At 44.5% G+C, this 25,959-nt stretch overlaps 2 protein-coding genes across 5 annotated transcripts in view; one reads left to right on the top strand and one right to left on the bottom strand.

Moving 5' to 3' along the window:
- PDILT (protein disulfide isomerase like, testis expressed) overlaps nt 1-17,321 on the bottom strand; it is a 25,773-nt gene extending 8,452 nt beyond the window's left edge. The window contains exons 1-7 of the mRNA XM_081888890.1: nt 17,061-17,321; nt 7,700-7,906; nt 5,498-5,631; nt 4,238-4,375; nt 2,989-3,099; nt 1,950-2,075; nt 1,009-1,206 (exon numbers count right to left, since the gene is read on the bottom strand). Coding sequence (XP_081745016.1) covers nt 1,009-1,206; nt 1,950-2,075; nt 2,989-3,099; nt 4,238-4,375; nt 5,498-5,631; nt 7,700-7,906; nt 17,061-17,262 — 1,116 coding nt within the window. The 5' untranslated portion in view covers nt 17,263-17,321. The remainder of the gene's footprint in view (nt 1-1,008; nt 1,207-1,949; nt 2,076-2,988; nt 3,100-4,237; nt 4,376-5,497; nt 5,632-7,699; nt 7,907-17,060) is intronic.
- The window catches only part of LOC309357016 (acyl-coenzyme A synthetase ACSM5, mitochondrial-like), a 25,428-nt gene continuing 13,349 nt past the window's right edge, over nt 13,881-25,959 (top strand). The window contains exons 1-4 of one of the 4 annotated variants that reach the window (XM_081888885.1): nt 13,881-14,371; nt 20,701-20,935; nt 23,086-23,296; nt 25,483-25,690. In XM_081888885.1, coding sequence (XP_081745011.1) covers nt 20,750-20,935; nt 23,086-23,296; nt 25,483-25,690 — 605 coding nt within the window. In that variant the 5' untranslated portion in view covers nt 13,881-14,371; nt 20,701-20,749. Of the gene's footprint in view, nt 14,372-14,400; nt 14,550-20,665; nt 20,936-23,085; nt 23,297-25,482; nt 25,691-25,959 lie in introns of those variants that run through there. The other 3 variants (XM_081888886.1, XM_081888888.1, XM_081888887.1) reach the window with 3 other exon arrangements.

The following is a 25,959-nucleotide window of genomic DNA, read 5'->3' as shown; positions in this document are numbered from 1 at the left end:
ATGGCGCTACCTCCCCTCCCCTCTTCTCCAGCAATATTCCAATGCCTAACCACCAAACTTTACAAAGTTGTGATGATTTGCTACGAGGTAGGAGAAAACCAAGTAGCTGGTGCCAATTTGCCAAGTGGAAAAGTCTTACCAGGCTCCTCAACAGTGACCAACCAAAGTCCATAGCAAGGTCAAAAGAGATAAAAAAATCTAAAGGGTGGGAGGGTGGGAAAACAGGAGCAGCTGGAAGAGCGAAAAGGGAAGAGCTTCCTACTGCGTCCTGCTTAAATCAAGCAGGCCACACCCCCAGACCACTCGGATTGGTTGTCTGGGCAGTGACGCAGCTGGGAATCTCCCCAATCGCGCAGGGCTGACCACACCCCTGCGCATGTGAAGGGGTCGTGAGTGCCCGCAACCCCACCTCCTTCAAAGCGGAAGTGGCTTTGAAACCTACCAACCAACCAACAACAGCATTTTTTAAAAAGAAGTAAGGCAACTCTGAAGGAAACAGCAAAGAAAAAATAGGAGACTATAGCTAAAAGACAGCAGGGTTTAGTGCAATGGTGGGGAACTGTTTTGGCTCCACAAACCAAATCCTTATCAGGATCAGCCTTGTGTGCCAAATTTGACATGGCACTATTATTGCTGGTGGGTGAATGCCTGGGAACCACAGCACAAAGGGCATTGCTAGCCCTACACTCAGTGCTGTAGGGAGCGTTGATCATAGGGTTGGCAAAGCATTCTCTCCCCAGGTGGGTGATAGAGAAAATAGCCTGCATTTTACAGGCTCCCTTTGGCTGCCAGCCAAAGAACCCACCGATCATCAGCTGCCATCAACATTACAATTTCTAGGGTGGTTTAACTTTAACTATACATGCACATTAATAAAACACTGCAAAAAAAGCAATTGATTCACTTGTGAGGCTCAATAGGAGCCACACCAATGAAACCGACAAATTGTTTGCCATGGTATGCCAAATGAAAAGTGTGACCCTGTTTGCTTCCATCCCAAAAGCTCACCTTTGCTTTTCCTTCTAAGTAGTTCCGGCAGAAGTGTCGTAGATTCTCCGGGGTCACTTCATCTGCAGGCATCTTGTACTTGACATTACTTGTCAAGTTTAGGATTTGAACAGAAGGGACTTCTACCTCTGTTACCCGGAAGTACTCAATCACACGGCCATTTCTGGTTTCATCAGTATCCACAAAGATGAACATGATCTGAAGAATGAAAGAAGCAAGAAATATTTCTACCCCCTTACATCCCAGAACAGTTTCCCACCTTAGGCCCCCAGACATTGTTCTGATTATAACTCCCATCATCCCTGACCATTGGCTATGCTGTCTGGGGACAGTGGGGCTTATAATCCAACAGCATTTGGGGCCTCAAAATGGCTGTCCTAGACGGTGCCTGAAGACTGATTTTTTTATTATTTTATTTTATATTATTATTATTATTTACTGCTCTGTGACCCTCAAGTGAAAGGCAGTATAGAAATTCAAATACCAATAACAATAATTTATTTATTTCATTAAAAAATATACTGTTTGATTGTAGAAAAAACTTCAACACGCATGTTTAAAATGATATCTTTATGGATGCTTTTTGTTGTATATTTCCTTGATATATTTGTATGAAAGTGCAAGTTATAAATGTGTAAATAAATGAATAAAATATCTACCGCAGGGAACTAAGCAGAGGGCCTTCTCAGTAGTGGCACCCACCCTGTGGAACTCCCTCCTGTCAGATGTCAAACCTATAAACAACTATATGACTGGGGCTATTTCTCATATTTCACAGCTGCTCGCCCCCAGTCCGTCATTTACAGGACTGCCTTTGGAACTGCATTTGAATATAGGCTTGCGAGACGATCCCAGGAAAGCAAACATCTACAATGTCCTCAGCACTCTGACATCCAATATTTGCAATCCAGGAGAACTCCAGAAAGCGACATTTTACCAACCTTCCCTCTGAATTCCGAGGCAGCAGATGTATAATTGTCATAAGCTGAGCCAAACATGTCAGCACTCTTGGCCATGAAGAGAACGATGTGATTTTCAACGGGCACGTCAAAAATCTTCACAGATGTCTGGAAAACAAAACATCAGAGCTCTCTCACAGAAGCCTGGCAACGAAGGTCACAATCCAGAAAGAGACTGAGGGTTGTAGTCAGCTAAGCCCTACTTAGAGTAGACCTGTTGAAATGAATGAACCTGAATTCTTTACTGCCCCGTTCAGAGACAGCAAGACTGTGGGACTATTTCAAAGTTTCTTGTTGGAGATATTCTAGTACAGTGGTACCTCAGGTTACATACGCTTCAGGTTACAGACTCCGCTAACCCAGAAATAGTACCTCAGGTTAAGAACTTTGCTTCAGGAGAACAGAAATCGTGCTCCGGCAGCGTGGCGGCAGCAGGAGGCCCCATTAGCTAAAGTAGTGCTTCAGGTTAAGAATAGTTTCAGGTTAAGAACGGACCTCCAGAACAAATTAAGTACTTAACCTGAGGTACCACTGTAATTGGGAGCTGGAGCATTTACTAAGAGAGGGAGATAGAAGCAGCTCACATCCCTGCTGTAGAGAATACAGTGGTACCTCGGGTTACGTATGCTTCAGGTTACATACACTTCAGGTTACAGACTCTGTTAATCCAGAAATATTACCTTGGGTTAAGAACTTTGCTTCAGGATGAGAACAGAAATCGCAGCAGCAGCAGGAGGCCCCATTACGTAAGTGGTGCCTCAGGTTAAGAACAGTTTCAGGTTAAGAACGGACCTTCGGAACGAATTAAGTTCTTAACCCGAGGTACCACTGTATTGAGCTGAGCAGAGAAGTCTGGGCTATTAGGGCAAATGGGGCACGGACCCACTCATCTCAGTGTACCCTCGGTCATAGAAAATGGCCCCGGATCATCCAGGGAGCCTAATGATTGAGTAGAGACCCAAACTCAGGTCTCCCCAATCCTAATCTGAGACTCCAACCACTCAGGCAGCTCCAAACTCACCTCAAGATTATACTCTATGACTAAATCCATGGTGAATGTTTTTATTAATCCAGTAAGGTCCACTTTGTTCAGTTTGCCTTCTTCGGATGCTTCATTATGAACGGGCTTTCCCTGGAGCACAAGAAATATTCGATTTAACAATAAAGGGGGCCACATTCCCTGTTAACATTCGCATGGGGAGGGCGAATCGTTGGATTCAGTTGCTGCCTTGTGCCTTTCGAGAAATGATGTTTGAAAAATGGCTGCCCTCCTGTGGCGCAATGAGTCAGTGTGTCTGGCTGCTAACCAGAAGGTTGGTGGTTCAAGCCCACCCAGGGATGGCTGGGGCTAGGATTCCTTCATTGCAGGGGGTTGGACTAGATGACCCTTGGGATCCCTTCTAACTCTACAATTCTATGATAAAGCAGCTTTCTCTAACCATCTGCTTTGGGTGCAGAAGGTCCCAGTTTTAATCCTCGGCCTCTCCAGCTGGGGCTTGGAATGTCCCATGTCTGAATCCCTGGACTACAACTTCCATCAAACACAGTCATCTCATTTTTTTAAAGAGCCACAACATTTTCCCATCGGTCAAAGCATAATGGCTGTGTTTAATCACGTGACAGATAGCAGTGGCCATTTCCACTAATGTGAAAAAGGTGCACTGCTCTCATTTCATCCAGCTGTTTAGTTGAAGCATTTCACTCCAGCAAAGAAAAAGGCTCTGTGAGGAGATCACAAAATATCACCTCAGGCTTCAAATATAAAAGACATAGCACAAAAGGAAAGGAAATTGGGAGTTTGAAGGAAAACAAGAAGTCCAGACACTAAGACCATAATGGAGTTCTTGTAACAAGCAGCTGGAAGGAATAATAATAAGAAGAAGAGTTTGGATTTGATATCCTGCTTTATCACTACCCTAAGGAGTCTCAAAGTGGCTAACAATCTCCTTTCCCTTTCTGCCCCACAACAAACACTCTGTGAGGTGAGTGAAGCTGAGAGACTTCAGAGAAGTGTGACTAGCCCAAGGTCACCCAGCAGCTGCATGTAGAGAAGTGGGGAATCGAACCCAGTTCACCAGATTACGAGTCCACTGCTCTTAATCATTACACTGCATTGTTCAAGGAGAGGAGAGCCAAAAGCTGCTGGCCTGTCCCTGTTCCCTTACAGCTTTTTATACATATAATGTATTTCTGCACTGTTTCCACTACATAGGGATCCCACTGGAGAATGAGTTTAACATTAGTATATAAGATACACATGTTAATAATACCTTTTGGAACACAACCACCGTGTCTTCTCTGATGCCAAAGTCAGCAAAAACCTCTTCGCTGGCTGTTACTCCAAATGGAAGTTCAGGGACATCTCTTGCAGAATCATAGAAAACCTCCACAGCTCCACCTTGAAGGCTCTGTATATGGGGAGGGTTGAGGGGAGAAAAACATAAGAGAAGCCCTGCTGGGTCAGTACAGTAGCCTATCTAGTACAGAATCCTGTTTTCACATTGGCCAACCAGATGTGTGTAGGAAACCCACAAGAGCCCTCTCTCCTCCTACAGCTTCCAGCAATTGGTATTCAGAAGGTTTTCTGCCACTGACCATGGACAAAGAGTATCGCCATCACGGTTCGTAGCCACTGATAGCCCTATCTTTCATGAATTTGTCTAAGCCTCCTTTAAAGTCATCTAAGAGTTGCACATCAACAACAGGACACAACGTGAAACTCAGTGCTGAATTCGCACACAGGCTAAATCAGCTGCAGTTTAGGACCTCAGATGATAAATGATGATGATGATGATGATGATGATTTATTATTTGTACCCTGCCCATCTGGCTGAGTTTCCCCAACCACTCTGGGTGGCTTCCAACAAAGATTAAAAATACATTAAAATGTCACACATTAAAAACTTCCCTGAACAGGGCTGCCTTCAGATGTCTTCTAAATGTCAGGTAATTGCTTATCTCTTTGACATCTGATGGGAGGGTGTTCCACAGGGTGGGCGCCACTACTGAGAAGGCCCTCTGCCTGGTTCCCTGTAGCTTTGCTTCTCACAGTGAGGGAGCTGCCAGGCCCTCGGCACTGGACCTCAGTGTCCGGGTAGAACGATGGAGGTGGAGACGCTCCTTCAGGTATACAGGACCAAGGCCGTTTAGGGCTTTAAAGGACAGCACCAACACTTTGAATTGTGCTCAGAAATGTACTGGGAGCCAATGTAGGTCTTTTAAGTGTTATGTGGTCTCGGCTGCCACTCCCCAGTCACCACTCTAGCTGCCGTATTCTGGATTAGTTATAGTTTCTGGGTCACCTTCAAAGGTAGCCCCACATAGAGCGCATTGCAGTAGTCCAAGCGGGAGATAACTAGAGTAACTAGATGTTACTATGTGGGGTTTTTTTTTTGCTAAATTTCATGGTACTCCAGGTGGGGTCTGACCAAGGTACTATTATTTCCCTTGATCTGAACACTACACCATCATTAATTGCATTAGCTCTTTTTGCTGCTGCATCACATCAATTCCCATCCACAATAGTTTACCTTAAAAAAGCCAATCACCACCAAATCATCGGAGTCTATGAAGGTTTTGGCCTGGTCTGTGCTATTAAGAAGTACAGTACTGAGTCCTATTTGTCTCCTGACCCATGTAATGAAGGCAGAAGCTTCTCTAACTCCTGTTAAAAAGAAAAGAAAAGAAGAAGAATCAACAGGTTTAACAGCAGGAATGATACAATTACCAGAATCGTTAAACAAACAATCCCTCTTTCCCATAGTTCACTAATAAACGTAATTCTGTGAGGCGAATAGTAGTTCTCTTTATAATCCTCAGCACCCTTCACAAACTACAATTCCCAGGATTCTTTGGGGCAGCCATGGCTGTTTAAAGTGGCATGTGAGTGCTTTAAATGTGTGGTCCAGGTGGGGCCTAATGTCCCACATGTCCCGACGTGCCCTTTCACACATCCAAACAGAGCACTTTAAGAGAGTTTAACTGAGTAGTGGGGAGCCTCAGACCAGGAGTCTGAATGCGGCCCCCCAGATCTCTCTATCTGGCCCTCAGGACTGTCCCACCTCTCACAGGTCCTGTTTTGCACCCTTGAGTGTTTTTGCCTGGCTGGAATATGTCACTGAACTCTAACAGTGCCTGTTGGTTGGATGGAAGACAGGGAGAGAGGGGTGTAGAAACAATTCTAAATGTAAATATTCACATTCATTGCTCCGCCCACTTTTAACTCTGACTCCTCCCACCACTGGCATGGCATGTGTCCCACAGCAGATTGCCCAGAAGGAAACGTGATCCTTGGGCTGAAATAGGTTCCCCATTCCTGGCTTAACTAATGCACGGTTGTGCCTTTCCTGTGTAATTGGAAGTGCTGCCAATTAGCTGCCTAATCACCAGCTTTCGCGTCTGTTCAGGTTTGTTCAGGTCAAGCCACTCTCTTTTTTATTATTATTATTTAAAGAAAACCCCGAAAAGAGCACGTCCTGATGTGATTTACATGGCAAATCTGGAAAACACCGTTCAGCCCGCGTCCCAACCCTGCACAAAATATCGACTAGCAATTTAATCCAGAATGATTTCAGGATCATTCCACAGCTTATTGAGCAGGCTGCCTAATTGAATTAGGTGGCAGAAGCAAAACCCATATGTTTTTCTGCTAAACAAAAGGGGAAATAAAAAGGTGCTGAGAAGCAGTGCATGAGCTGTTCAGTGCTGAAGCTGAGCTTTCCCCAGTGGCAAGGGATCCAAAGTTTTAACTCCTGAAAATCCATCTGCTTAAGTTGAAAGCGGTTGTGGCGTTTGCCTCCTAGGTGGGTCATTAGGAAAGGGTTAAATGAGTGAGAATGTGATTGGCCAGTGGGGAGTAAAAGTTAGAGTGGGAGGTTTTGAAAGTCAGTTGAGGTTTGGGAGTTGAAGAAGGAAGAGGGGAGGATTAGGTGTGGGTTGGTAGACTTGTATTGTGAGAGAGTGAGAGGAATTGTTAGGTGGAGTCAGATAGATAGTTGGGGATAATCAGTTTGAGGTTGTTAGGAACTAAGATTAAGAAACTGTCAAGAATAACTAACTGAAACCACAAGCTTGTTCCTGCGCTTAAAAATAAACTTGAGTATTTGTTTATGTTAACAACTGTCTGGACTCCGTGTGTCCCTGTGAGAAACGGGGTGGTGGCAGCGGAAAAAGCAATCACAGTGGTGGCACAGGGTCAATAGACCGTCAAACGTCCGGGGGCCCTGTGTGATCGCCACAGTGGTTTTTGAAGATTTGACCAAATGAGACCCTGCAACAAAATGTTGCAGTAGGGAGATTGCAGCCACTGTGTTTCATTCCCCCCTCTCCTCATTCCAATACTAACAACCTCTGAAGGGCCAGGAATTCCCCATCTCTGGAGTATGCAGGCATCTGGTGATGCTGGCAGACGACATGTTCAGAGTGTGCTTTTTGTGAGCAAAGATTTATGTCCCTGCTATGAAAAGTGAGCATTTTCATCCCATTTCATAGACACACACAACCCAACTGTTCCCAATGTGGTGGGCATATTTTGTGGGGGATGAAGTGTTTTGTGAAACTGTCTCCCTCCCACCCCTTTCCACCCAGCCCTAAATGCCCCTGTCCTTATTCAACACTCTTGCATGTGCTCAAATTTATTACGTTTTGAAATGATTCCGTTGTATGCTTGAGAGCTGGGCACATGCTCCCCCTTGTGAGCAAACAGGCATATTTGCAGCTGCATATGGGCTTACCTTTGCAATCAACGGGGTTTTTCCTGTCACCGTCTACAAAAAACTTCAGGGTCGGATATTCCAGGATGCCGAATTCCTTTTTTAAGTCTTTCTGATCGGTCACATCCACTTTGCCAAATCGGATATCCACAGATTCCTTCTTCAACTGTTCTGCAGCTTTGGCAAACTCTGCAGCCAAGCTCTGAGAAGGTCCAGATAACGGGATGTCTGGGGAAAACCAAGACAAAGAAAAGCAGTTGCTTATCCACATTGGCTAGGATGCCCCTTACACAGAAGAACAGAAGAACAGAAGAACAACGGCCTGTTCTCACAACAGCCAACCACTTGCCTGTAGGAAACACATAATCAGCATCACTACCAGGGCCAGATTTAGGTTTGAGGAGGCCCTAAACTACTGAAGGTAATGGGGCCCTTTATATGCCCAGCTGTCCTTTGTCAACAAGTTGTCACTGTTTTTTTGTGTTGAATATATGCTATTTGGTAATTTATGGACCTAATAGGTATCCAAAGCCATTTCCACAGAACAAAATATGTATTTTATCAATGTAATTGTTGAACTGAAATACAATTAAGAAGAAGTATATTAAAAATGAGCAAACCAGTGATATTTTAGGGAGCAGGCTAGTAGGCAGGGCTCATTACTTACATCATAGGAGCCTACACAACACAAAACACTATTGCTGTATGTAGGTTTTATTTTGTTTGTTTTTTATCTTATATTTTGGAAATGTACATCCAGGTGTTTTTTTCCTTTAAATTTTTTTGGGGCCCCCAAGAGTGTGGGGCACTAAGCTATAGCTTGTTTCGATCATATGTAAATCCGACACTGATCACCACAGAAGAGAATAGGTTTGTGTACAAGTTGCATATGCTAATGTACATTTATAGATGCAAATTTAGAAAGAACTATGCTAATGTAAACAGAATTACAGTACATCTTCATAGTGGGAAGAACTGTGACCAGGTAAAGAGTGTGTTTTTGCTATTTCTTTATTTCATTTACTTAGCAAGATTTATATACCGCTTAATCAAATAATAATAATCTCTAAGCAGTTTATATATTATATTGTGAACTGCCTTGAGCTCTACAGATGTAGGGCTGTGTACAAATTTCAACGATAATAGATGCATTAATAAATACATTAATAAAACAATGCAAAATATTCATTGAATATAGTAATAAAGCAGGCTTTAAAAGCAGTAGATGTATTAAACGTATCACAGATAACATCAACATTTAAAAAAATGTACACAATAAAATCAGGTGTCTGGGTTTGCCTTTAAAAAGTTTTTAGTGGCTATCGAAAACAGTGCAATGAAGGCTCTGCCTAATACCAGCAGGCAGGGAGTTCCAGGGGAAAGGAGCTGCAGAACTAAAAGACTAATCTCCCACAAAAACAACACAAACATTACAAGGCATGTGTAATAATGCCAGTAAGTATGGATGGGAAACTTCTGTGATTCAATTACTGTGTACTGTAGCAGGGATGTTCCAATGAAATTGATAGTTGGGAGATTCAGGACAGACAAAAGGAAATGCTTTTTCATAAAAAGTTAACCTATGGAAATCGCTCCCACAAGGAGTAGGGATGGCCACTAATCTGGATGGCTTTGAAGAGGATTAGGCAAATGCTTGGGCAACAAAGCTATAAGATCCAGAATTGCTGATCGCCGAAGAATTGATGCTTTTGAATTATGGTGCTGGAGGAGACTCTTGAGAGTCCCATGGACTGCAAGAAGATCAAACCTCTCCATTCTGAAGGAAATCAGCCCTGAGTGCTCACTGGAAGGACAAATCATGAAGATGAGGCTCCAATACTTTGGCCACCTCATGAGAAGAGAAGACTCCCTGGAAAAGACCCTGATGTTGGGAAAGATGGAGGGCACACGGAGAAGGGGATGACAGAGGACGAGATGGTTGGACAGTGTTCTCGAAGCAACCAGCATGAGTTTGACCAAACTGTGGGAGGCAGTAGAAGACAGGAGTGCCTGGCATGCTCTGGTCCATGGGGTCATGAAGAGTCGGACATGACTAAACGACTAAACAACAACATCAGGTTATCAGACCGTTACAAAATGAATGAAAATAACACAAAGCAACATTGACAGAGATTTAGCTCAGGCCCAAATAAAGTACAATGTAAAACGAGCTTTAAAATGCCAAATTTCCCCTGGCAGATCACAGCATGCCCTTTTGGCGATGTAATATTTGACTAGTAGTAGTCACAATGACAAGATTACCTTCAGGAGCCAGAGTGATTCTGTTACCCTACAAAGGGGGTCTGGAAATGACACCGGTCCTCTTTTGCCAAATAAAGACAGCAACGTCATGGAAAGAGTTCAGATTTATTGCAGACTGCAGTAAGAATAAATGATCCAGAGGAATTCTCCAAATTATGGACGCCGGACGCAAAATTCAAGGCACTTTTATAACATTCTCTTTACATGATTAGCCCATGAGCGATCCCTTTCAGCAATATGATTGGATAAAAGGTAAAGGTAAAGGGACCCCTGCCCATTAGGTCCAGTCGTGACCGACTCTGGGGTTGCGGCGCTCATCTCGCTTTATTGGCCGAGGGAGCCGGCGTACAGCTTCCAGGTCATGTGGTCATGTGATTCTGACTCAACAGTGTGAAAACATAAAGGGGCCTTGATCCTTAATTGACTCAATTGACAGAGATAATCTGATTGACACTGGACATCTCTGGCTTTGAGATTTAACGAACGTTACATCAAGTGTGTAAAACAAATGCATTAAAAATCTCTGTTTAGCTTGGTGTCTGCTTCTTGTTAAAACTAAGTAGGAAGCTGGCAGAGCTTCAAGGCCAAAGCTGCACTGAATTCCTTGCAAAATAAGCAGGCAGGAGAGAGATGGTTTTCTTTCCAACACATTTCCAGTACAGGGCAGTGGCAAAGATATGTTGTGGTTGTTGAGTCAGAATCACAGAGTTGGAAGTTTAAGCATTTTCTCCTTGTAACCCCCACCCCCACCACCTGCAAATAGAAGATGCATTTTTGTGTTTTCGCTAACAAACAGGGCCTCTCTTATCAGCTCTGCATAGCAGAATGAAACCAGCCTTCAACTTCAAAGCCAGGACAATTTTCCTGATCCAGACAAGTCTTCATGTAAGAGATAGCAGAAAAGCAACATTTTGTATGGGACAGAAGAATAGTGAATTTATAAGCTTTGATTAGTAAAACTTTGACAGTAAGAGCTGTTCGACAGAGGAACAGTCTCCCTCGGGAGGTTGTGTTCATGCACATAGCAGGCCGTGGTCAGTTGTGTATCAGAAACATGTTCTGTGACAGAGGATGTAATTGCATAGGGGTTTGCGCACTGTGGATTCTGACATACAGTGGATGCTTGGGTTGTGAACGTGATCCATGCGGGATGCACGTTCGCAACCCACAGCGTTCACAACCCGTGTCTGCACACACACAGGTTGCGATTTGGCACTTCTGCGTGTGTACTAAGCGTGATTTAGTGCTTCTGCGCATGCGTGACCGCCGAAACCCAGAAGTAACCTGTTCCAGTACTTCTGGGTTTCGGCGGTCTGTAACCCGAAAAAACGCAACCTGAAGTGGCTGTATCCCAAGGTATGACTGTACTTCCTGGGCCATAACACCCACCTGGGTCCCAGGTGAGGACACCCAGGCATCAACTCTGTATTCCAGTTCTCGGGCTGATGAGCAGGAGAGAGCGAATGCTGGACTCAGATGCAGAAGAGTTCTTTTAACCACAGAGCCTCTCCTCTCCTTTCTCTTTAAACCGACCTTGAGAGCAGACAGCCATTAAAATAAAAGATCCCTTCCAACCAAGCCCCTCTAGATTTTGCTGGCCTCCAGCTCCCATTAGCCCAGCCAGCATGACCAATGGTCACAGCATCCTCTGCAACAGTGGGAGAGAAGGCTGAGGTAGCATAGAAAGTTATGGCTCATTACAGCCAACTGAATGTAGAAATAAATAACTTTCCTATATTTATTCCTCAAGACACCGTATTATGTAACTGTCCTATCTGAAACCAGCATGGGACAGTCACTTTCATTAAACTTTTGATAAATGGCTAGAAGGTTTTAATCTGTTCATCTTAACATGTCGATCAGTTGCAAATCCCCGAAACATTTATTTTCATCATAATTACCAGGAGACCTCCATTAATCATCCTCTAGCCTGCCACAGCCATCAGCCGCCTTGAAATAATACCCAGCAGCCTCCTTGGAACATTAATTATTTCATCTAATGTCTTCTATGGCATTCAATAGAGAAGAGAACTCAAACAGAAGACTTTTGATCCTTGCCTGTTAGGCTTTTATGTAACCGCATTTGGGGATGGGGATATTTAAGAATCATGGGTCTTAGGGCAATTTGTGTGTGGAGTCCCAATCAGGGCAGCCCAATCTATTTTGCTACTTAGGGCGAATGGCATCATGCAGAAGCTGGCATGAATAGCAGTTGGCTCCCACTTTGACACAGAGTCAGTGTGATGTGGCATTTAGAGCAGAGTTTCCCAAATTGTGGTCTCCAGTTGTTTTTCGACTACAACTCCCATCATTCCTAGCTAGCAGGACCAGTGGTCAGGGATGATGGAAATTGTAGTCAAAAATGGCTGGAGACCAAAGTTTGGGAAATTCTCAGGTGCTCCCATAACAGCTAAGGTGATGAGCCAATTTTGTGATCAGACTTTGGTGAAAGCGGAAAAGGCGTACTTGTGGCTGGAAGACATGAACGGCCAAGGTGTTCCTGTCAATGGTAACATGATGGGAGAAAAAGCTTTTGACTTGTAAGCACTGTTCAAACCTCTTATCAAAGAGGGGAGGCCTTGTGACGAGAAGGAGTTCAAAGCCAGCCAAGGTTGGCTCAACAGCTTCAACCTGAAAAACGGGCACAGCCCTGGCGAGGCCTACTCCAAACAATTAAAGAAACTGATAGAAGAAAAGAGATATCTCCCTGAACAAGTTTTCAACGCTGGCAAGACGGGGCTCTTCTGGAAGAAAATGCTCAGCCCCATAGCGCCACCTCCATCATCCAGCCTCTCCACCAAGGTGTAGTTCGCTGCTTCAAGGCCAAGTACACAAGTCTTATGTTCTCGTGGGTCTTCAACGCTATGGACGCTGATCCCAGCCTCAACACGGCTGAGCGTTGGAAATCTTTCAACATCGCTGACTGCATAAAGGCATGTGACTGTAAGTATAGTGTGTTGAACCTATGGTCAGAGAGACCCAGGTTCAGATCACCCACTCAGCCATGAGACTCACTGGGTGGCCTTGGGCCAGTCACTAATCTCTCAACCTAACCTACCTCACAGGGTTGTTGTGAGGATAACACCAGGGAGAGAACCATGTATGCTGCTCTGAGAGCCCTGCAGGTAGATGATGATGAAGAAGAAGAGTTTGGATTTGATATCCCACTTTATCACTACCCTAAGGAGTCTCAAAGCGGCTAACATTCTCCTTTCCCTTCCTCCCCCACAACAAACACTCTGTGAGGTGAGTGGGGCTGAGAGACTTCAAAGAAGTGTGACTGGCCCAAGGTCACCCAGCAGCTGCATGTGGAGGAGCAGAGACGCGAACCCGGTTCACCAGATTACGAGTCTACCACTCTTAACCACTACACCACACTGGCTATCTTCACTGGTAGGGTTGGATCAAAATATAATAATAATAATAATAATAATAATAATAATAATAATAATAATAAATTCCTAAGCATATAATTCAGCAGGTTAAAGTGATGCATCATTAGAAAACAATATGGATGGGGAACTTTTTCAGCCTGAGGGCCACAATCCCTCATTCCAGGGGCCACATACCTGTGGTGGCCATGGGAAAAATCGGTGTAGTCAGACATGCACAACTTTCCAACCTCTACCCAGGCAAGCAAAAGGTTTTATCACCATTTGAGGACACATTCCAGCCTAGCGAAATCGCCATATCAGGGCACGTAGCCAAGCCAGCGAAGGGCGTGGCTTCTGGGGCGTGGTCTGGGCAGAGTCTTAAGGGCCTGATAGAGAGAGGGCTGCATTCAGACCCTCGGCCTGAGGTTCCCTGCCCCGTCCCATGATGAAAGCTTATCTTGCTGCACCCTGAGCTCCTTGAGGAATAAATAAACTAATGTTAATAATAAACTAATAATAATAATAGCTGCTGCTGCTGCTTTGGGGGTCTCCACTGCAGAGGGAAAGCAGTTTATAAGCAGTGGAGGCTGACCTATTCAGGCAAATTTTGCATGGCCCCATCAATCTCAGACTGCCTTCGGCCAACCCCTACATGCCGTTCTTCTTACTGACATCTTGCTTGTTATTGTCTCTGCCTCCACCCACTGCTGGTCTCCCAGTCGTCTGCCTTACCAGTCTCGATAGGCAGCAGCCACCACTAAAGATAAGTAAAGAAAGGAAGGAATGGGGTACCCCTCACTACACACAGCAGATGAGAACACTGAGGGCACCGCTCCAAGCCAAGGCTGGACTTTGTCCCATCACTGCTGCACAGATTGTACGACAGTCGGGCCAGGCAATTCAGGCTACAGCTGTGAGCAAGCTTTCACTTTTGCCTAAAAACAACAAGCCAGGCACGGGACACAGAAAAGGATCGGCAGAGGGGAACCAGGGACACAACAGTCATAGTGAGAGGCTCAGTCAAGACAACCACCCACTCCCCAACTCCTGAGGACTGGTGAGTACTAAAAAGGCTTAAATATTTTAGAGGAGGGGTTGGGACACTCTGTTTGTGCCTGCCCTGTGAACAAATGGCTGTATCCAACTCTAGTCCTACTCGGGGGAGAAATTAATGGACATGATCAGTGCTTCTTCTTTCAAAGAAAAGGTGCCGGTATTCACCATGAAGTTGTGATGTAAGACCCACACTTTTAACATTTGGTGGGAGCGAAAGTTGCCAGTACTGTGTACCCAGAAAAAAAAGCACTGGAACTTAGGGACATTGATTCTAATGGGTTTACTCTGAGTAGAACTTTGCTAGATACAAGCCAAAGTTTTGTGTGTGTGTGTGTGTGTGTCCTGACAACCAGCCCTCACTCTCATATTACAAATAAAAATAAAAATAAAAATGCAGACAGCTGTGGGCACCGTGCAATATGCTATTTTTGGGGTTTGCTCAGTGCCCATCAGTGCTTCCGTTATAGGGAAAGGGTCACAGCACAGGGGTAGGTAGGGAGCTTGCAGAAAGTCCCTAGATGACCCCTGGAAGTGGAGGGAATGGGGGAGAGTCCTTCCCCATTCCTTTCTAGATAACAAATTTTTGATCCTCCAGTGTTTCATAATTCTAATGAACATACTTTTCTTTGTTGGAAGGAAAAAAAATATGCATCCCCCCACTGTTACATAAGAAGGTCAAAGAGTAAGCTGCATGAATAAGCCTCTTCTAAGAAATTCAGTGACTCACAGACAATAACACATTTTACATTCAAAATGTCCGTGTGTCCCCCTCTCCACCGCATAGAAAACACACAATACCATATTCACCTCCTTTATCTTTGCTTATTTTTTATAAGAAAGGCATGTATGACTAGTCTCCAGGGAGAGGGGAGAAATTCAGTTCTGTTCAAATTGTAACGTGAACCTACCACTTTCCAAAACAATATGCAAACCAAAACACAATTATCCTTTAAAATTCACACTTCATGTTGTTCGATGCTGTTTTCTGAGCCAACCAATGTGAATAGAAATACATATATTCATGAAAACAACATATTAAAATGCATTATATCAGTGGAAATCACTTGCATTTTTTTTTTTTTTACTTCAGGAAAAACTGCATTCAGAACTCTGTATATTAGGGGGGAAATGTTCTGAAATGCTAATGGGCTTCCATGAAGACTTAGAATAATAATAACCACAAACCTAGAAATGTGATGAACTGGAAAAAAGGGAAACAGAAAAAAAACAAAAACAGAATCGACAAGTTCACTTGCTGCCCCAAAGTCCCATTTTCAAAACTTCAAACAGAATTCTTCTGTATATACAGAAGAATACATATACAGAATACATATACAGAAGAATACATATACATATACAGAATTCTTCTGTATATGTTTTAGCAAAACATATATCCACAAAATCGTTCTGCACTAATAATGGATGCTCATTATTTGCATTGATTTTTCAGTTTGCTAAAAAGTTAATAAGTGACTACAACTATTGCTAGATCAAAGCCAAAATCAACCTTGGCATATTTTTATACCAATGGATTAAACTGAAAAGTCAACAGCAGGAACACACCATGAGCTGGTATACATTATGCAGCGAGAAAATAAGGGCATGGCGCCTTGACTTGCTTTCACAGCATCTAGATTCTCTTGTAATATGCTTCTTCTTTGCTTGAATCAGATCATTGGCTGCAGTTTCTATATTAGTTAGGAGTGGGGGAGATTTAGAAGTCCTAAATTTGGCTTGGCTTGTGGACTACAGTAGTTGGCTTTTAGATACCCCAGCTCAACGAGCCCATGGAAAGGGTGGAATAAATAAGACCTTTTCACCCCAAGGGAAGCATTCCTTTCTGGACAACATAGGAAGTAATTCCTGTTGATTCAGTTGGACATATTTTGCTTCTGAGCAGACATTGTAAGGATTGCACAGTTAGTTTAAGGTGCCACGAGGCAAATACGTTGATTTCTGTTTCCCTCGTTTTCTCATTTTTCTATTCTTAAGTTTGCTTCACATTTTCACATCGGTGTTTGTGTGATATTTATGAAAATTCACCAGCATTTTAGTGCTATTTTCTCCTTACACACAATTTTGCCTAATATCTACATTTTTGTAGAGTGACTTCCCCTAATATCACACATGTTGTTAGCATGAATGTAAGCATCTTCAGGTACACTTTACGCTAATATACGCTTTTGTATATATATGAGTTGCCTGACAAACTGTGCCACAAAAATCTGAGAAGTGCAAATTTCGCAGGATGGCTGTGTTTCGGTTCTTGTACTCCTCCCCCCAAAAAAGTACAAATTAGGCAGATTCACCTTTAAATGACAGCAGAATAAAATTTACCCTACATCCCCAGCACTGTTAGACATTCGGGTTTAAAGTGCCCATTTTGTGAAGATTATCTCATCAGCCAGTGTGGCCTAGTGGTTAGACTGAGGTTCAAACCCTTGCTCATCCACGAAACTCACGGAATGACCTTGGGCCAGTCACAGTCTCTCAGCCTAACCTACCTCACAGGGTTGTTGTGAGGCCAAAATGGAGAGGAACAGAACCACGTATGGCACCTTCAGCTCCTTGGAGGAAAGAGGAAATAGAAAATAGAAATGTAGTGATAGATGATAGATAGATGATAGATAGATAGATAGATAGATAGATAGATAGATAGTAATATCTCTTTTGGAAGAAGTAGTACTTACAGAACTCCACCAGCAGGTACTGTGTTCCATTCAGCGCCCTGTCAAAGTTGCTCTTTTTCAGGACCAGAACATTGTCCTCCTCCTTGATTTGGGACAGTTTGGCTTTCTTTAGTTTCTTCTCCGATGGGCCAATGCCACCTTCTGCGGTAGAAAGAGGAAGGCACGTTAAACCAGTCAGGACAAGCAGCCACAGAGCTCTCATTCTGGCCTTCCAGGATGTTGCAGACACCACGGAAGAGGAGAAAGGGGACCTAGCCTGGGTCTGCTCTGGTTAAAAATGTCCATGGCCTTATCAGCAGGCCACGTGGCTTAATTCCCACACAATTAGAGATAGGGGACTGGGCTCGCTGCAAAGAGAATTGAGTCTGCTCCCTCTTTGAATTGTTAAAGCTACTAACACTTTAGGAACCTAGGGTCAGGGGCGGAGGAAGGGGTGCAGTGGGGGTGGTACGCCCCTGGTGTCACCACTGAAGGGGGTGACAAAATGTCGGGTGGCACTCACCTCGGGGATTGCAGCACGCCCGAGCCACACATCTTTCCTGGGAGTAACACGGTGGCTTGGGTGCCAGGCAGACTCCTCGCTGCCCCAAATGGTCCACCAGCTGCCCCCCAGCTGTCAGGTAGCTGAGTGGGAGGAGGCAGGCAGACTCCTCAGGGGTCCCACGGAGCATGCTGCCCCGGCTTGCCCTGCCCCACGGGCTTCTGGCCCTGCCCCTGGGCACAGAAGATGCGCAGCACCCCAGGCGCCTGATCGGCTTGCTCCGCCGCTGCCTGGGATGCTCCCCTTATACCAAGTCATAGCACTGGTCCATCTTATTTATTAGCTCAATGAGTTAAAAGTCTGCTTCAGTAGCATCAAACCAACCATGTGGTGCACAGGGTGAAAGAAAAATAAAGTGCAGAAACACTCTAAGAACAGTAGCTCAATCCGACAAACTCTAAAACAACAAAACCACCCGAAACAGGTTTAAGCATTTTGTCAAATTGAAAACAGATCTTCCATAAATGGCTGCCACACGTAATTACAGAAATTGGCATGCTCACAGGTAAAAATGATATCCTGGGTCCTAGATGACATATTTTGCCTGTTTTTGACAATGGATCTTCTTCATTTACTTCTGGTAGGTGTTCAGTTAGTATCCATTTGAGGCTAGAGAGACACTTCATGCTATGCCCTAGGCAGTGCTTTTTTCCCTTAAAAATGTTTAGGGGTACTCTCATTTTGACTCAAGAAAATCACAATTTTATAGTTCAAATCGGGGAAAGTAAATGGACAAAAGTACAAAATTCTCAAAATGTTTAGGAGTATGTGTACCCCTGCGTCCCCCCCAGGAAAAAAGGCACTGGCCCTAGGTAACTGGTTCAAGGAAGTTATGTTCATTGCTGTGTCAAAGAAATTGACACGAGATGGTGATCATTCTGATTTCACCTCTATTCAGGGGTTATTTATATAGGACATCACAAATTTCATTACAATAGTTATCATAGTTAACATAGGAAACTGCCTCATACTGAATCAGACCACTAGCCTATCCAGCTCAGTGCTGTCTACACAGACAGGTAGCAGTTTTCCAGGGTTTCAGGCAAGGGACATTCCCAGCCCTACCTGGGCTTTGAAGTTGTCACCTGACACAATGATGACATCAGATGATTTACAGGTGGGTGGTTCCATCCATTTGTCAAAAATGGTTTGTGACTCAGTTCTTGATCTAGCCTGCAAGCTGGAAAACATTCCCCACCTAAAGTGCCATTTTTGTGCTCTCAATGACAAGCCGTCTTTGAAAATGACCCACAATGCACCTTTCCCCCCTGTTATCATTAAGCACACAGAATACTTAATATAATGAGCCTGTGTGCAGCGGCCTCAGGGAAAGATAGGTTCATGCACAAACAGTCATGCAGAACAAAAACCAGGAGCTTAATGAGAACGGCAATACCCCACTGCCAAAAAGGGGGGTGGTGAAATGAGCTGGTTTGACAAACCCTGCCCCCAATTCTATTTTAAAAGATTGTTATAGGCCTAGAAGAAGCTTTTGCAAAACAAAAAACAACAACAACAAAACACCTTGTACCCGTCACAAGTGAGCATAATCCTTTAGTATTTCTTTATTGGATTCATGTCCCACGTTTGTCTCCAATAATAATAATAATAATAATAATAATTTATTATTTGTACCCTGCCCATCTGGCTGGATTTCCCCAGCCACTCTGGGCGGCTTCCAGCAAAGATTAAAAATACATTAAAATGTCACACATTAAAAACTTCCCTGAACAAGGCTGCCTTCAGATGTCTTCTAAATGTCAGGTAGTTGTCTATCTCTTTGACATCTGATGGGAGGCCGTTCCACAGGGCGGGTGCCACTACCAAGAAGGCCCTCTGCCTGGTTCCCTGTAACTTGGCTTCTCACAGCGAGGGAACCGCCAGAAGGCCCTCGGCGATGGACCTCAGTGTCCGGGCAGAATGATGGGGGTGGAGACGCTTCTTCAGTTATACTGGGCCAAGGCCATTTAAGGCTTTAAAGGTCAACACCAACACTTTGAATTGTGCTCGGAAACGTACGGGGAGCCAACGTAGGTCTTTCAAGACCGGTGTTATGTCTCCAAGGAACTCAAGGTAGCATACATGACTTCCCCCTTCTTATTTAATCCCACAACAACCCTGTGAGGTAGGCTAGGCCGAGAGGCAGTGAGTGACCCAAAGTCACCCAGTGAATTTCATGGCCAAGTGGGGATTTGAACCCTGGTCTCCCAGGTGGAGCTGACTTCTCTGCAGGGACAGCAGAATGTGAGAATACCCCCAGTGTAGTAACTGGAAGGAAAGATATACTGGAAGGAAGTGGTCTCTCTGACCTTCCATAACCGACCACTTCATTTTCCAACACTGTATAGCTAGATATAATAATAATAATTTATTATTTATACCCCACCCATCTTCCCTAAACAGTGTTGCCTTCAGATGTCTTCTATAAGTCAGCTAGTTGTTTATCTCCTTGAGATCTGTTGGGAGGGCGGGCGCCACTACTGAGAAGGCCCTCTGTCTGGTTCCCTGTAACTTGACTTCTCGCAGTGAGGGCCTTGTCGCAGAAGGCCCTCGGAGCTGGACCTCAGTGTCTGGGCTGAACGATGGGGTGGAGAAGTTCCTTCAGGTAGACTGGGCCAAGGCTGTTTAGGGCTTTAAAGGTCAGCACCTTGAATTGTGCTTGGAAACGTACTGAGAGCCAATGTAGGTCTTTCAGGACCGGTGTTATGTGGTCTCGGTGGCCACTCCCAGTCACCAGTCTAGCTGCCACATTCTGGATTAATTGTAGTTTCTTGGTCACCTTCAAAGGTAGCCCCAAGTGTTCTCACCCAAGTTGCTCACAACCTCCCTGATCTCCTGGATTCAAGATCTTTACCTCAAACAAAAACAAGGAAAAATCAAACATTTCTCCTGTATGCTTTTGAGTGATTCTGTGGAATCAGTCAACCTCTAGTGTGTAGTCAGAAATATTCTGCAAGTCATTCTATTGGCACATCTAACACAATACTGACTTGGTATAACGTATTTTACAATGTTCCTAATGTATCAGATGTTTCTGTTAACTGCAAAAGTTGCTTTTTTTTAGAAAAACTTTTCTGCTTTTACAACAAGTCATTGCAGAAAAATCCAACTAAGTTGATGTTCTCAAGCTGCCTTTTGCTCTGGTGCCATGAAGACCTTGTTTAAATGCTTCTGGAATCTGCGACCACCTCACACATTGCTCCATCAAGTCAAAAGACACCTTGCCTCTCCAATCACCTCACACTACGAAGCTATAAACCGGTGTGAACAGGAAGTGCCCAAGTACTTCAATTTTGCTAGTGATGTTCTGGACAGGTGGACCCAAGTGGAAAAGGTATGAATTTGTCTGCTTTAAGAAGACATTGGTGGCTGGCAGGAAAACAGGATATTGATGGTACTATAGGTATGCTTTTATGTTCTCCTTGGAGTACAGGGGACCTGTGGTTTTGTTCAGTTACATGTTCCCCAAACTAAGAGACTGAAGGAAGTCTTGGATTTGGTCACACGGGTTATCTAACTCTAGTCATTGGCAGGATTCTGATCCATGATTTCTGTAAGCTCCCTTTATTTGCCTTGAGTTACCTGGGCTGACTATGGATCTAATTCAGTTGTAGACAGGTATCGACGAATCAACTAGTTTTGACGTCTCTGGCTTCCTTAATTTTCCAATTTTAAATCTCCATATTCTTGCAACAATTTGTGATTATTTGTTTTAATCCTCATGAAAATTCATCAGCATTTGCCTGCGAATTTCTCCTAGCAGTGTTTTTTGTGGGGTTTTTTTTTAACCAAGCTGCATATTGGAAAGCTCTTTTACCTAATGCAATACATGTTGGTATGTCATATTCATGAACAAATGCCATTCTTTGTGCATAATTTCCCTTAATATATGTGTTTTTGTATTTACCATTTGGTTGGAGAACTGCATCACAAACTTCAGAGAGATGAAAATTTCAAAGGATAACCATGTTTCAGTTCACATTTTGGTTCAAAAAGTCCAAATTAGGTATTTTCTCGTTAAAATGCAAACAGAAGTGAATTTCCCCTCCCATTCATTGTGGCAGACCACATAATTTGCATGCCTGAGATCCCAGGTTGGGAATGACCTCTGACCTGGGAATGATCGCTGTCTGAAACCCAGGAGAGCTGCTGCCATTCATTGCAGAGATTTGTTTCATATTATATTGAATATGCAGCCCCCTGTAATTTATAACTTCCCCCTCGACATCAGGAATAGTTTTAGCAACTCCTTGTTGCAACTTCACCAACAAAAGGAAAGCTGCAGGCGGTAAATGGGGGTGAACAAAGACAGGAACCTTTCCTCTCCTGTTGCAAACGCCGTCACTGGCAAGACCAGGCATAGGCAAACTCTGGCCCTCCAGATGTTTGGGACTACAATTCCCATCATCCCTGACCACCGGTCCTGTTAGCTAGGGATGATGGGAGTTGTAGTCCCAAACATCTGGAGGGCCGGAGTTTGCCTATGCCTGGGCAAGACGTTATCTTTTCCTCTCAACCAGAAGAAGCAGAAACAGAAGCAGAAACTCTAGGCAGTTCAGCAACTAATTAGAGAGTATCCCGTCCAGCAATAAAATCAAAACGCTACAAAAAAAAAAAGGATGCCAAGCGTGCCAAGCGAAGGGCGACTCCCAACACACCTGCAAGCTCACCGCAGCCAAAACACACAATAAGATAAAAAAAGTTCTTGATAAAAAACAACAATGGGACACGGGTGGTGTTGTGGGTTAAACCACTGAGCCTAGGGCTTTCCAATCAGATGATCGGCGGTTCGAATCCCTGTGACAGGGTGAGCTCCCGTTGCTCGGTCCCTGCTCCTGCCAACCTAGCAGTTCAAAAGCACATCAAAGTGCAACTAGATAAATAGGTACCACTCAGGCGGGAAGGTAAACGGCGTTTCCATGCGCTGCTCTGGTTCGCCAGAAGCGGCTTAGTCATGCTGGCCACATGACCTGGAAGCTGTATGCCGGCTCCCTCGGCCAATAAAGCGAGATGAGCACCGCAACCCCAGAGTCAGCCATGACTGGACCTAATGGTCAGGGGTCCCTTTACCTATAAAACAACAACACGCAGTTGCTTACAGCAATACAACCAAATAAAAGAAAGAAACGGTTTCGGAACAATTAAGACTTCAAAAGGTATTTAAAACGATAAAAACTTGAGCAAACTGCGGAGCTAAAAACAAACGGTGCTCACCCGGAAGTGCCCCCTCAGGGATGAGCCACACCAATTCGTTGTAGACAATACCAACTAGATGGGCCTATGAGTTGACTCAGTATAGGGCAGCTCCCTAGGATGACTGCTTCCAAGGCAAGTCTATTCCTAGGAGACTCCAGCCTGCTCTTTCTTTGCCTTGCCTGTTAGTCATAAAATCCTATCTGATTCACACATGTGCTTGGCCCTGTGGATTAGGCATCATTTTTAGTTGTCTTTCATCTTATTATAGCTTTTTGGGTTATCTGTTAGGAGGGAAAGAGATCTCCAAACCCAGCCTTCTGGTGGGTGAATGACCAGAGCAAAGAGGTGAAGTGGAGCTTTGAGGAACTGGGAGTCTTATCCCGGAAAGCTGCCAACATGCTCCTTGGTCCATGCGGCTTGCAAAGAGGTGACCGGATCATGACAGTTCTACCCCGGATTCCAGAATGGTGGCTACTAAGTGTGGCTTGTATGCGGACAGGTTAGTCAATATTATGGGCAAGAAAATAGTCATTAGTGTTGGGTGGATTTGGAGAGCAGGATAGGATATTATTTCATTATTTATCCTCCCTCTTACTTGTGTGAGTCCAATGTTTAGCTAGCAGAGCTTAAAATTTAGCATCCCTTTGCAGCATCAAACGTAGAAACTTCTGGGACAAAGGATGCTTAACCTTATTAGTAATTATCCAGGATGCTTTAGCAGACTAGATCTTCCATTTTATCCCTTTCATTTGGTTTAAATGTAATGTGATGTAAGAATAAAATTACAGTTCATTTACATAAAGCTTCAGACTTGATTCAGCAGTAAGCAGCAGTGAAAAACAAACAAGGCAGAATTTACTTCTAGATTACAAAATACATGGTTTAAATTAAAAAATTGGAATCTAGTAGCATCCTTTCTCTGTTGGCTACATGGCGAAGAAAGAAAACTGAGCTCTGAGCAGGAAGGAATAATAATAATAATAATAATAATAATAATAATAATAATAATAATAATAATAATTTATTTCTACCCCACCCATCTGGCTGGGTTTCCCCAGCCACTCGGGGCGGCTTCCAACAGAAGGTTAAAAATACATTTAAGGAAGTAGTAACGATTATTTTCTTATGTTTACTTTTCCTGCCAGGGCAAGCAAAGGTTGTGACCTCACAGAGCCCCATCTCTAGGAATTTACAGGAGAAACTCCATGGGTCTTAACCCTTTGCTTATCTAGCAACATATGAAATTTTATTTCGGCTGTGACATTATTTCCCAGAATAAGAACATAAGACGAGTCTGCTAGATTAGACCAATGGCTCATCCAGATCAGCATGCTGTTCTCACAGAGGCCACCCAGATCCTTGTGGGGAATCCTTAAGCAAGACCTGAACACAAGAGCACTCTCCCCTCCTGCGGTTTCCAGCAAGTGGTATTCAGAAGAATTCCTGCCTCCGACCGTGGAGGCAGAGCAGAACCAGTTCTAGATAAACCTTTAGAACAGTGTTCCCCAACCTTGGGCCTCCAGCTGTTTTTGGACTACAACTCCCATCATCCTTGACCACTGGTCTTGCTAGCGAGGGATGATGGGAGTTGTAGTCCAAAAACAGCTGGAGGCCCAAGGTTGGGGAACACTGCTTTAGAAGAAGGCTTGGAAGGCTTTAAAAGGGACTTAGTCAAACATATGGAGGATAAGGCTATCAATGGCTATTAGTCCTGGCGGTTTTGTACTACCTTCAAGTATCACAGGCAGTGTGCCTCTGAATAACAGTGGCTGGGGATCATGAGTGGAAGAGAATTATTACACTCTGTTTATGGGTGTGCTGGGCCCGGGGGTAACCCAAGTAATGCAGTCCAGGTCCGGTCCCGAATCCAAGGGTTCCGCAAGGAGTCAGTCTGACAGGGCCAAGGCAGGACACAAGGCAGGAAACCAGGCAAAGTCAGGCACAGGATCACAGGTAGGTTCTGGCAAACAGCAATGTTGCTCCCGCAACCTGGGATGGGGTCCGACAGCCTTTTATCTCTGTCGGGGTAACGGCCGGTCCTGATCCCCCAGTGACTCACCTCCCTGTCTCGTCCGAAGGCGAGCACTCCTCCTGCGAGTACTCAGGTCTCTCCTTCTCTCAGACCTTAGTCTCTGCAGCTCGGGAGATGTCGGTGGGTTACTAGACCCAGAGGCTGCCTCAGCCTCTCCTGACCCAACTGGTAGTAGAGCAGCTGCACGTTATTGCCCAGCAGAGGGCAACGAGGTAATCCCCACATCTGGAGCCAGGGCAGGCTCAGGCCCCTGACTCGGCCCAGCTGGTGCTTGTTGCAGGGGAACCTGTGCAGACTGGGGCTCTTCAGAATCAGACCCCAGACTAGGTTCAAATGCCGCCTAAGGCAAAGGATCCGGTGCAGACTGAGACTCCTCTGGCTCCAAGCCTGCGTCCCAGGCCATCACAATGAGCATCCTAGAGACATCTGGTCAGCCACTGTGAAAACAGTATGCTGATCTAGATGGACCTTTGTTCTGACCCAGTAGAGCTCTTCTTTATGTTCTTATGCTACTAATTCATTTATCTGAGGTTCAGCACACCTGCTTTAACCACCGCATTATCCTCAAATGAGACACCGCTGTGTGTGCAGCCTCCCCAAGCACGGAGACTTTCTGGGTTTCCTGCTCACAACATTCTCTGCTTCTTTTCCAGGTGTTGTTTTCATCCCAGGGACTCCCCAGTTAACTGCCAAAGACATCTCCTACAGGCTCCAGGCTTCCAAAGCCAAATGCATCGTGGTCAGCGACGCCTTGGCCCCCGCAGTGGACTCGGTCCTGTCCGAATGCAAGTCTCTGAAAACCAAGCTTCTTGTGTCTGACAGCAGCAGAGATGGCTGGCTGAACTTCAAGGATCTCTTCCAGTAAGTACTGCAATGGACAGAGCATGAAATGAGAGCAACCAATTGCTATGCTCAATCTGCTAAGATGTTCCAGGTGTACAACACTTACTCAGTTATAGCTTTCTTTGGAAGGATATCACTGAGGACTCACTGATGTTTTGTAACATTGGTATTTATTTACCAGCTGGGTGTAGGTGGAAGCATAGATAGAACCAAGGGTAAATAACTATCTTCAGGCCTAGGGCCAGACTGACCCACAACAAACCCTTCAAGGGTCATGTGTTAAGGGG

Source organism: Podarcis melisellensis (genome assembly GCF_964234715.1).
Source record: "Podarcis melisellensis genome assembly, chromosome: 14".
Lineage (NCBI taxonomy): Eukaryota > Metazoa > Chordata > Lepidosauria > Squamata > Lacertidae > Podarcis > Podarcis melisellensis.
Note: the sequence above shows the minus strand (reverse complement) of the source record. Positions and strands in the feature narration are given on the sequence as shown.